This window comes from Tachysurus fulvidraco, chromosome 15 (assembly GCF_022655615.1).
Source record: "Tachysurus fulvidraco isolate hzauxx_2018 chromosome 15, HZAU_PFXX_2.0, whole genome shotgun sequence".
NCBI classification, from domain to species: Eukaryota; Metazoa; Chordata; class Actinopteri; order Siluriformes; family Bagridae; genus Tachysurus; species Tachysurus fulvidraco.
In genome coordinates this window covers 7134995-7148709 of record NC_062532.1, presented here as the reverse complement: position 1 = coordinate 7148709, position 13715 = coordinate 7134995, and the positions used below count along the sequence as shown (strand labels likewise).

The window sequence follows — 13715 nt, the reverse complement described above, 5'->3', positions numbered from 1 at the left end:
TGCTAGTGCTCCACTATGCACCAGGACCTTCTGCTCTATTGCCCACATCTGCAAATTCCTCATGGCCCAGGTCCTCCAGTGCTCCGTAATCTAGGTCTGCCACTGCACTAGGACCTTCTGCTACATTTCCCAGGTCTGCAAATGCTTCATGGCCCAGGTCCTCCAGTGCTCCAGGACCTTCTGCTACATTTCCCAGGTCTGCAAATGCTTCATGGGCCAGGTCCTTCAGTGCTCCATGATCCAGCCCAGCCACGGTTCCACATCCCAGATCTACCATTGCCCCATGGTCCTGGTCCACCACTGCTCCATCATCTAGGACTTACATGACTGCATGGTCAAGGCCCAGGCCCAGCATTGCACAAGGATCCAGCTACAGTCCCGCTTTATGGACCATCCCACCCCAATACTGCCTCCACCTTTCCACCATCCTCCCAGACTTTTTGATGTTTTGGATAGAGTATTGATTAAGGGCTTTACAAGCCACCCTTACAGGGGGGGCTATGTAGCATAGTGTTTTGTCTTGTGTTCTGGATTTCATGTTTTATTTTGTAACCTGTTTCTTGTCTTGCTTCCATTGCACTCATGTTCTCCTGCTTTGTGTATGTGTTACTGTATGTTGTGATTGGTAAATGTGGTCATGTGTCCTTCAGTTCCCGTTTTCATTGGTTCCACATGTGTATTTAACCCAGAATGTTTGCCATGTTCTTTGTCGGTTGTTACATGTATTCCTGGTTCTCATCCTGTTTTGTTATTGTCTTTCCCTGAATTACTTTGTGATTTTATTTATTAAATCTTCAACCTGCACTTGGATCCTCTGCCTCATCGGTCAACATTTGTGACAGCTTCACAGTGCTTTCTGAGTGATGGCAGTACATTGTGACAACTGTCTGTGGTAGAAACAGAATATTTTGAATGTAGAATATTCTAATGTAAGTTATTCATTGTGATGAGTGTGTGTTTGCATGTTGATGGTTTAAGAGGCAGTTGTGAGATCTTGTAAAAGGAGAGACACTGTTTCTTAAAGCATTTGCAAAGACACTTTCACACCTACCTTGTTTGGTGTGGACCAATTCCTTTTTTGGTTCGTTTTGACAGATATGTACACTTCATCCACACTTCAACTCGAATCTATTGATTGGTTAATTTTTTGGCTCTAATAAAACAAGTTGAAGCTACATAATATGCTCCGCCTGTCACTGTGGCTTGGGTTGCATCACTGGAAGTCTCACCAGAGGAAGTTCTATACCCAGATGTTTGCAGCCCAAGTGCTGAGTGCAAATGACTCCCTGGTGAGGACTTACTGTAGGCATTTGCATCATCCATGATACACATTGGCAATATGTTATCTGTCTCTCGCTGGCATTGGGGAAATCCCTGCAATTTGCAGAGGTTGACTCTTCCATCAGTCGGAAACGTTGGCCAGGATATGGAGTGAATTTCTAATCTGGGCTGAATGCTAATTTGGTTTACATGCCCCCTTGGTCTGCCTGTTGATTACACATTAGCCCTGAAGACCCACCATCATAATGGATAAAGACGACAGTTCACCAAACCTCTTCCTTTTGGTGTTTCAAAGCAATAACAGAAATGGTAGGCCCTGCAGTCACAAACTTGCATCTGATAGACCTGCAGGATGCTTTTTTTAGGTTACCTTTACTGTAGATTACTGTATGATTTTTATGACCTTTGTATGAATGCCTGCAGTGATTTCTTGATGTGCAATCCAACCCAGTGCACATTTGATATGGAGATAAAATATGTGGTACTCCCATGTCTAAACCAAGCCTGGCCATTGGCTGATTATCTCATTGAACTAAAGAGGAGCTGGTCACCAAGCCTCTATTGTGGCATGCCTTGCGTCTCCTTCTCAAGCGCTTCATTAAGAGGTGTGCCACAATAGGAAGTCTCTGCTGTTACTAGGTGTGTGTCACCATAATTTTCTCCAGATTCTTCAAGATTAAAATTGCCCTTACCGTTGGTATAGGCATAACAATAAATTCTGCAGTAATAAGATGATCATTGGCATTGTTGGCATACATACACTATATGTCCAATGTAAGTGGAAACCAGACTATCACACCCATGTGTAGAACATCCCAAAATTGTTGCCATAAATTTGGAAGCACAGGATTGTCTAGAATGTCTATGACTGATATAGCATTAAAATTTACTTTTCTATTGCAACTAAAGGCATGATTTGACAAGGTTGGCATGGAAGAACTTGAGTGTCCTGCACATAGTTCTGACCTCAACCCCACTGAACACACTTGAGATAAAGTGGAATGATAACTAAAGTCTCAGATCTCCTTGCCTGACATAATTTATAGCCCTCACTAATGTTCTTGTGACTGAATGGGTAAATCCCCACATCCACACTTCAAAATCAAGTCTTCCTAGAAGACCTGATGGTATGGGATGCTCAACCAGTACATATGCGTGTGATGGTCAGGTTTCTACTTACTTTGGACATATAGTGTATGCTCCAATAACTAAAATCACACTAAATGTTTTGAGGATCAACTGTACCATAAATATGTGCCTGTATCACTGTGAGAATCTTTAACAATAGGTGATTTTATTTTTTAATCAAAGGTTGGGACTGAATAAGAAAGCTGCCATCACATTTATCCTGTTCTCACAAACTCTTTGATTTCATTATTAAATTCTAAAGATGGGCTTTAACATATACCTTCTTCTTTTGTGTAAATAAACTTGAGATTTCAGACTCAAAATGTGTTGCATCCTGGCATGAATTCCACAAAGTGTGAAATGAGACACTGGTCCATGTTGACGTGCTTTCACATAATTTCTGCAGATTTAAGCAGCAAATCTCTTGCTCTCGGTTCGAATCAGTTCTGGTTATTGAGGTTCCACATGGTCAGCAAGGTCACAAAGAGTTCCACATGGTCAGCAAGAATACTCAGATAGGCTGTGGCATTCAAACTTGACTGATATTAAGGGGCCCAAAATGTGCTAATAAAACATTTCATACACCTCTCCTTCAGCATCAGCAGCCTGAACTGTTAGCAGCTTTTGTCTATTGATTCTTTCTGTTGATGCCAAATTCCTCCCTTAAGCATCTTCATGCCATGACAGAAATCGAGATTCATCAGAACTTACAACACTTATCCAGTCTTTAATGATCTCAGATTCCTGTTAACTAAAGTAGAATTCAAGATGACATTAGTAGAATTCATAGTGGTCTTCTGCTGTTGTTTGTAGCATATCTGCCTCAAGTTATAACATACTGAGTGTTTTGAGATGCTTTTCTGCTCATCACAGTTGTAAAGAGTGGTTTCCTAAGTTAATGTGGCCTTGCTGTTGGTTCTCAATTGCTCTTCTCTCAAAATCTCCACAAAATCGGCACTCGATTACATTGACTGTCTGATTTTGTAATTGCCTAAATGAGTAGAAGAGCATGTGTTCATTGTAAAGTACAAGTATTTATCACAAATAACATACACATACACTCACTCACTCACTCACTCATTTTCTACCGCTTATCCGAACTACCTCGGGTCACGGGGAGCCTGTGCCTATCTCAGGCGTCATAGGGCCTCAAGGCAGGATACACCCTGGACGGAGTGCCAACCCATCACAGGGCCATACACATACAATTGAAATTAAATTCCTACACTGATAAAATCATTTTGACTTTTTTTAACGAACCCCTGTCTTCATATCTGCGCCAATCAATGTAAATATGGAGCCTTTTGGTTCACACTGTGTGTGTGTGCGTGTGTGTGTGTGTGTGTGTGTGTGTGTGTGTGTGTGTGTGTGTGTGTGTGTGTGTGTGTGTGTGTGTGTGTGTGTGAGCTGTGAAGTAGAAATAAGAGATAGAGAGCCTGGCAGTAACATCTTGCACTAAATTCATGCTTCAAATTTACAAATACTAGGCATTTTTATTTATTCTCCTGGTGGGTTTTGACATGAGCAATGCTAAGGGGTTCAAGTGAATCTTTAATTTGTGCCTCCACTGAGGCGACAAGGTTTCGAGGATAAAGCCGAATTAGGTGCTGAAGAGCTGCAAATCTGTTCTCTGCTGATAAGCAGCAAAATTCAAAATGAATGAATTAATGAATCAGGAAGCTACTACACACTACACACACACACACACACACACACACACACACACACACACACACACACACACACACACACACACACACACACACACACACAGAGCAGATAAATAAGTGTAAAAGACAGAAGTGAATGGACATTCAGTAGCAGATTAGCTTTCCATCGCATACTGTAACACTGTGAACTGGGAAGAATTAGAAAAAATGTTTACATCCAGCAGCTTTTATAACTGCTGAAACATGCTCGTGCACATTATATGCATTATCACTTCATCTTTATTGCCAGTCAAAAGTTTTATACGTTTCCTCGTTTTAAATACTCGTGAAATATAAAATGTGAAAATCTAACTAAGAAATAGACAGGCATAAATGGAATTCCGTCTGTTTTGGTTGTGTCCATGTTCAGGATTTTAAATGTATTTGTCTCCACAGTAGTGGTTAATATGAAGCTGATGTAGTTTTTTGTTAGTATTTCTTTTTTATCTAGAATACTAGAGGAAATATATGCATGAAATATGGTATAGTCACAAAAACAGTTATTTATTGTGTTGTCAAACTAATTTCTGCCCTCTGAGATGCCCCAAGTGTGTGTTCATAAGCATCTATAATTCGAAGGTGTTATCTTCAAATTTTGAACTTGACATGACAGATTTACCGCATTTTTTACACTTGTCACTAGAGCAAGAACTATCTTTCAATATTTTATCTATAGGTTTAACACTGCAAACGGGCCTGCATTTAATAAAACATTCACTTAGCATCAGATAAGCAGCAGTTAATAAGCTCCACAAAGATTTATGTTTCATGTCGATTGTTACTCTGCATCATTTGGTCTGTTCTGACTCATAAATACTAATTGCACAATAACATAACATCAAAAGTTCAGCTATTTGTAAAATTTATGTTGATAGCTTCTGTCCTCTTTCCTCTGTAAACTGCCTTCTGTAGCTATGCATTAGCATTCAGCATATGAATTATAATCAGACCTGTAAATGGTAGCATTGGTAAACAATCAAACATAAACCCTGCAGTATTGCATCTGATCTATATGCTAACAACTGTGCTGTGGAGACAAAGTGATAAATAAAGACAAATAAAAAAAACAAATGTATTTATTTCTTCAATTTTTATTTCTTTCTTTTAATATCTACAGTATGCCGCATTTATCTTTGTAAAATACGTCGGCACATGAAAAATCTAAGATAAAAAGCAGCCGCAATGTATGCTGTTTATGCTACTCCATGCTTAATTATGTTCTGATTAATAATTCATGCATTTGTAGTCATTCAGAATGTATTCTGTATTTCTTAGGAATAGGTGGATAAATAAAACAAAAACAAAAAAATCAGCAAAGTTTTTACATATTTGTGCATATATTGTTTTTTTCTACAACATACAGCATTGGTGACATTAGTGACATTGCACTGTTGTATAGCAGCATCTGCTTTTATGGGCAGAAAATATTTATATATCATAGAATCATAGATATGTCATAGAACCAGTAAAACTAAAAAGCTTAAAAATGTTCATTTGATTATTTTAGTCCCCACAGCCTGTTGTAAACATAACAGTAATACCACAAAGCTAGCAAACTGGCACTGCCTGTTTGGCGTTAGCTTCTACAGTAGCTTCTTTCTTAGCAGCAACTAACCCTAGCTCTTTATTTTAATAACAGACTGAGAATGAAATCTCAGAAAGAAAAAAAAACGCATTTGTATAGACTTAATTTAGCTAAGCTGTTTGCTAGCAAGAGACCCTGCTAATTTGCTGCTATTCTGTAATGTGGTATTTATTTGACATCATTGTTAATGACTATTGTTCTTAGTATTAGAAAAAACAGACCTGCAGAAGCAATGGCGTAAGTTTGATTTTGACATTGGTGGGGACATAATTTATTTGACATTGGTGGGGACAACATTCCCCGTATTTTGTGCATAAAACTGTTATAAGAATACTTTCTTCCTCACATACCGGTAGCCTGCATAATCACGTTGCATATTGCTTCATACAACGGAATATAGCTGCAGCCGACCTCAACACATTAGTGAGAAAGACAAATGTTAAATGAAATAAGTAAAAAATCACAAGACACAGACGGATATCAGTGGTTATGTATATATATATATATATATATATATATATATATATATATATATATAGAGGCTTGGTCGAATTATTGCTAGGGACAATTGAGTGTTCCCTGGATATTGGTAGGGACATTTTTTTTTTTTTGATAATCACAAAATCCTTGAACACATCTGTACTGACTAACACAACATTAAATCCAACACATAATTGTAGCCCTATTTTTTTTTTTTGCTTTTTTCTATGCCCAAACATATTGAGCTAGTTTTTGAAATGAATGTGTCTATAAATACATAAGTAATTTATAATAAATAAGATGTTAAATATATACTCATCGTAGGTTAGCTAAGTCAAAAACATCTAGTCTTTTATTTTAATTTGCATTAAAATAACTGGTATCATTCACCTGCAAGGAAAGTGAAAGAGTTGCATCATTTAAGCAGGAAAATCAACACAAAAGTCTAAAGTGAGATGTAGAGAAAGAGCATGGTTTCCAGAGCAGAATTCCCAACACATTTGCAACTCATTGCCAGTTATTCCAGATGGGAATTTTTTTTGTTTTGTTTCCATCCTTTTGAGTAATACTCCTAGTGTACTCCTATAATAAATTCCTGCACAAAAGGTGTAAAAGGTTGTCAGGTATAAAAATAATGGGTCTTTAATGGTGCTCTCTAATCTTTATTTCCAATGCTTATTGGAAAAATAAACTGCCCTGAGAGGAGATTTGGTGAATTAGCTCATTGAACCAGATTTAAATCAACTGCAGTATAGGAGAGAATTTGCTGAAAGCTTATAGTGTGAAGCACTTGTCTTGTTTTTTTTCATCAAACCTTCACTGACCTCAAAGTTTCACCTCTGTGTTTCATATTTTAGAGAGTGGAAATAGCTACATACTAAGACTAGTTCATGATTTAGCTATTAAATGCAGCCATAGGTCATAAGACATAGGACATGTTATTAAAACATTATATTATGTATCATCAGGGTGAGGGTGAGTGGTGTGTTTGTTTTTATATTTTTTATTATTTGAGGCTTGTGAGTTGGCTGACTAAATCGGTACTAAATCTAGTACACTGTCAATTATTCCTAGCCAATTATAACCTCTCGCTGTACAGGAGTCTTTATTCAGAACTCAATTTCACAGTCCTGATTCAAGATAAATCTTTTTTTTTTTGTTTTTTGTTTTTTTGCATTTTTGCCTGCACACTTAAAAATTAAACAATTACAACTTCCTTTTTATTCCACTATTTTACTTATGTGATGAATAAATAATTCCCGTGTGTACTGCATAAAACAAAATACGGCATATGTTATAGGAAAATAATCATTGATGGGGTGTTGATGTAAGTTTTTCCTATAGTCTACATCTTGTACAAAATGCCACGTTAAAAGCAATTTTTATTGCAATATCATTATGAGATTTTTGTTCAATCCAAATGACAGTTTTTTAGGGGAAAAAAAAGGTTGAACAATTGATTAGAATATAGAATAGAATTAACCAATCATGTTCAAACTTATCTCTATTATTAATGAATGTCATTCTGATTAGCCCCAAAAAAAGATTAGCTGCTTCTGTAGGATATTCTTGACATGGCCCTGCTTGATTACAAGCAAAATACAGGATCTTGGTACAGGATCAAAAAAAAAAAATCAGTTGGGAGAAGGGGAAAAAAGCATTCCCCAAGCATTACCACATAACATGGAACACCGTGAAGGCCAGATGCACTTGATTCAACATATATATTGTGAGCAGCTGTGTTTTGCATCTCAGTAATCTCATTTGTCCTGCTTAGGTACATAGCATCTTCTTATAACGATTGGATGACCTCTTGAGGGGCGGAACATTCCGGTCAGCTGCCTGTCCACTAATATCAGAATGAACATGTCTGACTTTCAAACATTAGCCAGAAACACTTAGTGTTAGACACTTAGAGTCTGTAGACGTGGTGTAAATAAACTGAGTATAAAGTTCAGTTTAGTAATTTTTAATTTGTGAAATTTGTTGTTTATAAGTCTAGCTAGCTAGCTGCTACTTCCTTCTTCACTTCTTCTCAATGTCTTGGTTTATTTTTATTCTTAGAATTTTGGCAAAAAATGGCAGGCATTGCGAATGTTGTCCGAATTTTAGAAAGTCATACTTATGAAGAAAAAATTAAAAATGTGTCCGAAGTTCAGGTTGCATAAAGATCTATACAATAAAATTGACTGTGTATATTTTTAAGTCTGTTTTAGATTAAGTGGAGTGTCCACTTGACAGAATCCTATGAATGAAATTTTATTATATGAAATAGAAAAATGTACATATTTCCCATAACACACAGTTGTACTTCCTCTATTTTACTAACCACAAACTGCTTGTATTGAACCATAAGGTCCTCTTGCTTTTGAATAAATTGCAAGAATTTTTGCAAGGAAGAGTGAAACAAAATTGTGGTATAAAAATCCATCTTAGAGTGCTATGAGGATTACACTTTTGTGCAACCAGGTTATTGTTAGTTTGTTCTTTTTGTTTTTTAGGTAAATTTTGTTGGTTGTTATATGACAGTACAAAAAGATGATTTACCTTCGTTTCATTTTTTTTCCTTTACAAAAACACTGTTGTGGTCTCTCCAAATCCACCTTATATCCACCAACAATTGCTTCGTAAAACACTTCGTATTTTACCCTTTGTGTCCATATAGAAGGCATATCAATGATTAAAAATATGTTTTTGTTTATTTAGATAATGAGGAACTCCTGTGAATGAAATTATAACATTTTTTTATTTAATTATAAACCTGTGATCTGATTTAAGGATTCAAAGGATTCCCTAGCACCAATAGTTATAGATAGTGAAATAACAACAGTTCTTGCTAGCAAACTGAAACAGTTAGTCCCCACTATAGATATAAGAGTGTGTGGTTAAGCCATTAGTCATCAGTGGGAGGATGTAGCCTCTGGTGAACATGTTAAAAGGCAAAAGTCAGTGAAATCCTGTCTTGTAAAAAACTGAGAGCAAATTAAAAGCTACAGTATTTATGTTTGCGTTCATATGATATAAGTGGAATAAACCTGACTTTTTTGCCTGCTTGTGTCATACATTGTAAACTGTGTGATTTTTTTTAACCCTATTAATGTTGTCATGTGACCAGGGGACTTTAGTAAGTGAGAGTAGTACTGTATAGTGAGAATAGTGCAAATACAGTGATCCCTCGTTTATCGCGGTTAATGGGGACCGGAACCCCTCGCGATAGGTGAAAATCCACGAAGTAGTATTGGCCCTAAGTTTGACCTTTTCACAGATGGTCATCATCTTCCTCTTCCTCTTGGGCTCACTAGAGGAATCTTTCGCAGGGGCACGGCGCTTAGGAGGCATTGTAAGGGCTTAACGGAAAGTAAATTTTCGAACACAATACGAGAGACACAGTTGACAGCGTGAACGAGAGTGGCGAGATACAACAAGGGAAGAAGCTGGGAGAGGATGCGATGATGCGCAGCCAATCAGCTCAGATCTCGCGCCGGGAACCAATCAAGTGCCTTGTCTGAGTGCCCGTGGGTATGTACAAAGCCTCTGAGAGAGTTTCTCTCTTTGTCTGGCATCCTGAGAAACCATTTTTATTTTTATTTTTCAATGAATATTTTTGAAAAATCAGAGATGCACTGAGGCCGCAAAACTTGAACCGCGATACTTGAACCGCGAAGTGGCGAGGGATTACTGTAATACAGATTGTGGATATCTTCCCATCACACACATATTTTATGTTGTTTTTGAGGAACCCATTTAAGATTTTGGAAGGGTTTGGAAAGTAGCTTTGAGGCTCTGTGTGGGACACTACAGATCTTCCACATCCAGAACATTGTCGTGCTATATCACGTTTGGGATCTGTTAGTTCCACTAAATAGAAATTGTAACACTACAGCTTACTAACACATTTGGGTCTGATGGTCAGGTGTCCAAAAAACTTTAAACCATTTTATGTATTTTATCGATTAATGTTTTATTTCATCAGTGAAATATTTCGTGATAAAACCTTGGGATCATTTACTTATTAAAGATTACCTGGATCTGTACTGTAGCAAAAATCCATAAGAATAAACTATGAATTATTACAATTATCAGTGAAATCGAGGAGGCTGGTGTGGTTAGTTGTAAAGATGAGCAACGAAGCAACAAGAAGAAAATCTGTCATGAAAGCTGGTAAATAATAATCACTCCTTACAATTCATTTCCAGAAATAAGAGATCTGCTTTCTGCTATTCCTTTTTTGCTCACACGTCCAAGATGGGTGAATTTGTAGAATACAATTTATTGATGTCAACTTGATGGCAAAGAGAAATAAAAATCCTTTCCCATGTTCCTGTGTCCTTTCAAACTGTTTAGGTTGTAATGCCAGTGTAGCCAAAATGCATACATATTATACACAAGCATGCATTTGTTTGTTTATTTATTTATTTATTTCAATTATTGTGTTGTTGTTGTTTTTTTTTTTTTTTTAAATCACAGTTAAGGTTGTCTGTCATCAGCTTATTTGTGTAGAAAGCAGGAATACTATTCATCTACTCATCACTGTAGAGCTCATTTCTAGTCATGTAAATATGATAGTCAAGGTGCAACTGTCACAGAATGCATGCTGTTCATGAAGTTTATGCATTTAAATAATAATTCACACATGCAAAAAAAAAGTTTGTGGCATCACATTAATGAATCACATTCACAGATGATGTAAAAGACATGCAGGGTGCTGATTGGTCAATTTCCATCCAAATGTTTAGGCAATCTTTCTTGCCAATGGCCACTTTTCTGTTCTAGATTTTGACTTTACATAACTTTCCTTTTGTCCAACTACCTCAATAAATGGCTTTTAGTCAATCTACTTGTATTCCTTCCTTACTTTCACTCCACCCATCTTTTTTCTCTCCTTGTTTTTGTCTTTCTTTCTTCCCTCCTTCTGTTCTTTCTTTCTTTCTTTCTTTCTTTCTTTCTTTCTTTCTTTCTTTCTTTCTCACTTCCTTCCTTCCTTCCTTCCTTCCTTCCTGCCTAATTCCTTCCTCAGGTTTCTTTATGAGCTAACACTATGTTGTTGCCTACTAAACAGATGGATGGAAGCACACATTGTTGTGTGGCTGCAGGAAGTCACTCATGCATCCTGGAAGAAGTGGAGAACTCCTTGAGGAAGTGGATAATTGAGGTAAAACTGGAGCATTCCTGAAGGAAGTGGAGATCTCCTCTACTGATGTCCTGTCTTGTTATTTACAGGTATTCTAATAAATAAAATCCATATCATTTAATGACCTAGTTATTACAGAAGTTCTACATGCATCTGAGTATATAGGCATATAGTAAGTTACAGGCAAGAGGTCTGCAGTGAGCAAGTTTTGCATGCATCTGATTATTTTATAGTCATGATCTATGTTCATAAGCACTTCAGCCAAGTGGCCAGTAGGGAGCAGGGCGTGCACCAGCAGAAGCAAGAATGATTGGCTAAAATGATAGGATGTTTCGGGGGCAGAGTTCATTTAACAGCTAGTATTAATTAGCTCTGAGCATCTGTGCTAGGATATTCAGAGTTTATGAAGGTGAAACCCTCGAACTCGTCCTGGTCGAGGTTCATGATGACTTCCTGGTCGGGTGGAGTGAGCACCGGGGGGTGACGTGTGAAAAAGCGATCAAAATTCTCCGCCTCTCGGCCACACTGTAAAAAGGAAAAACACAAAAAGGAAAACCGAGTGATGGATGGAGGGAGAAAAGGATGGAGGTGAGGAGAACAGAAAAACAGAAACATGGAGGATAAATATGACTTATGAACACTATCTACACAATGAAGGGATGGAACGTGTGAATGAGGCATGTGCCGATCATTGGTTACATGACATACTGCGATATTCAACACAAATAATTTCGTTTCTCTTTGTCTTTCAGAAGATGCAACCTAGGTAGGCAGCATTTTAGAAGCAATGCAGTCATGTGCACTTATACAGTGTAACATATTTATATGGTTTTAATGGAAATCACCTGTAAGTAACCAAGCATGTCCATGACACCAGTAATTTACTTCAGTGACACCAACAAAATCACAAAAGAAAAAATAATGGTAGTATGGGCTTAAATCTTTCAGTAATGCAGTAATGCATATCTTTAGTATTAGTTATTTATGCAGTTACACATTTCACACTACTCAAATTCAGGAACTCTTGTATGATATCTTTCTGAACCAAAGGCAAATAAATATGTTAATATCCTGTTTAATAAACAAGTCTCAATATGTTACTAGTCTGTTTAATTCACAATGATATTGTACATTTGTTTTTGGCCGTTTTCGCTATCCACATTTACTGTAAACCCTGCATTTGAATCCTTTCCCACTTCATCAGCACTGTTAATAATAAAAAACACCTTTATATATTCAGCATCATCGTCACAATAAATTGAATTATCCATCTCCTTAGATTTATTTATTTTCTTGCTGAAAGAAGTCACACAATCTGAAGATTTATTAAGAACTCCTACATATTCATGCAAAGATCCAAGTAGCCAATCATGTGTCAGCCTAACTATTCATAAAATTATTCAAATACAGGTCAAGATCTTAAGTTCTTGCTTAAATCAAACATCAGAATGGGGGGAAAGTGTGATCTAAGTGACTTCTTGGTTCCAGATGGGTTGGTTTGAGTATTTCAGATACTGCTGATCTCCTGATCCAAAAAAAACAGTTTGCACAGGATGATGCAACAAACAAACAAAGGAACAAAGAAAAGAACAAACTAAAAACTTCCAGTGAGTTCAGTTCTGTGTGGTGATGCCTTAATGATGAAAGAGATCACCACTGAAAAGAAGGTAGCTAAAGTAGCTCAAATAAGCACACTTGACAAAATCCATCAAAACATACAAGATGTCAAACCTTGTGTGGGCAGCAACACCAAGTACAGGAATTTGAGGCACAGACTAAGTGAAACAGTAGAATTAAAGATAAACGACTTTCCAATCCAAACTTCAGTCATTAAATTCAACCCTCATTACCACACTCGCTGCATCTGAAAAGCCAGCAGCGTTGTGGATGAGCTCACACACCCCTCACACACTCTATACCCACCTGCAAAAAAAAAGGTAACAAAGCATTCGGTCCTCACAACAAGATTTTGTAATGGTTTCTTCTTCAAAGCCATTAGACTCCTGAGTTCCCACAATGAAACTGAACACACACATACATCTGTTTACAACTCCACTTTTTTCAGTGCTGCCAACCTTTTTTTTTTTTTTTGTACCTTTCACTTTTAATGCTGCTATCACCTTCTGCTGTCATTATGTGTACATATATTTTTTAACAAGCATCCTTATTTGTACACAGGACCAGACAGACTGTATTCTGTGCTATCTTATGTATCTGTCTTGTAGTGTATCGTACTGTCTGTCTGTCTGCACAGCCTCTTGTCTTGCACTGTGTGTCCTAGACTGCATTTTATGCGGCTAGGTTAAAACAAACTTACTATTTAGCCCTTACTTCTGTGTTGTTTTCAGGAGCTCTGTATTTCTAGTTCATTTCACTGTGTACTGTATCAACAAAATGACAA

General features: G+C 37.1%; 1 protein-coding gene across 2 annotated transcripts in view; it reads right to left on the bottom strand.

Moving 5' to 3' along the window:
• Positions 1-13715, bottom strand: part of prkcbb (protein kinase C, beta b) — a 91953-nt gene that overhangs the window by 5717 nt on the left and 72521 nt on the right. Inside the window, exon 17 of one of the 2 annotated variants that reach the window (XM_027171768.2) lies at positions 10430-11839. The exons of the other annotated variant lie outside the window; for it this stretch is intronic. Coding sequence (XP_027027569.1) covers positions 11681-11839 — 159 coding nt within the window. The 3' untranslated portion in view covers positions 10430-11680. Of the gene's footprint in view, positions 1-10429; positions 11840-13715 lie in introns of those variants that run through there. 2 annotated transcript variants of the gene reach the window in all.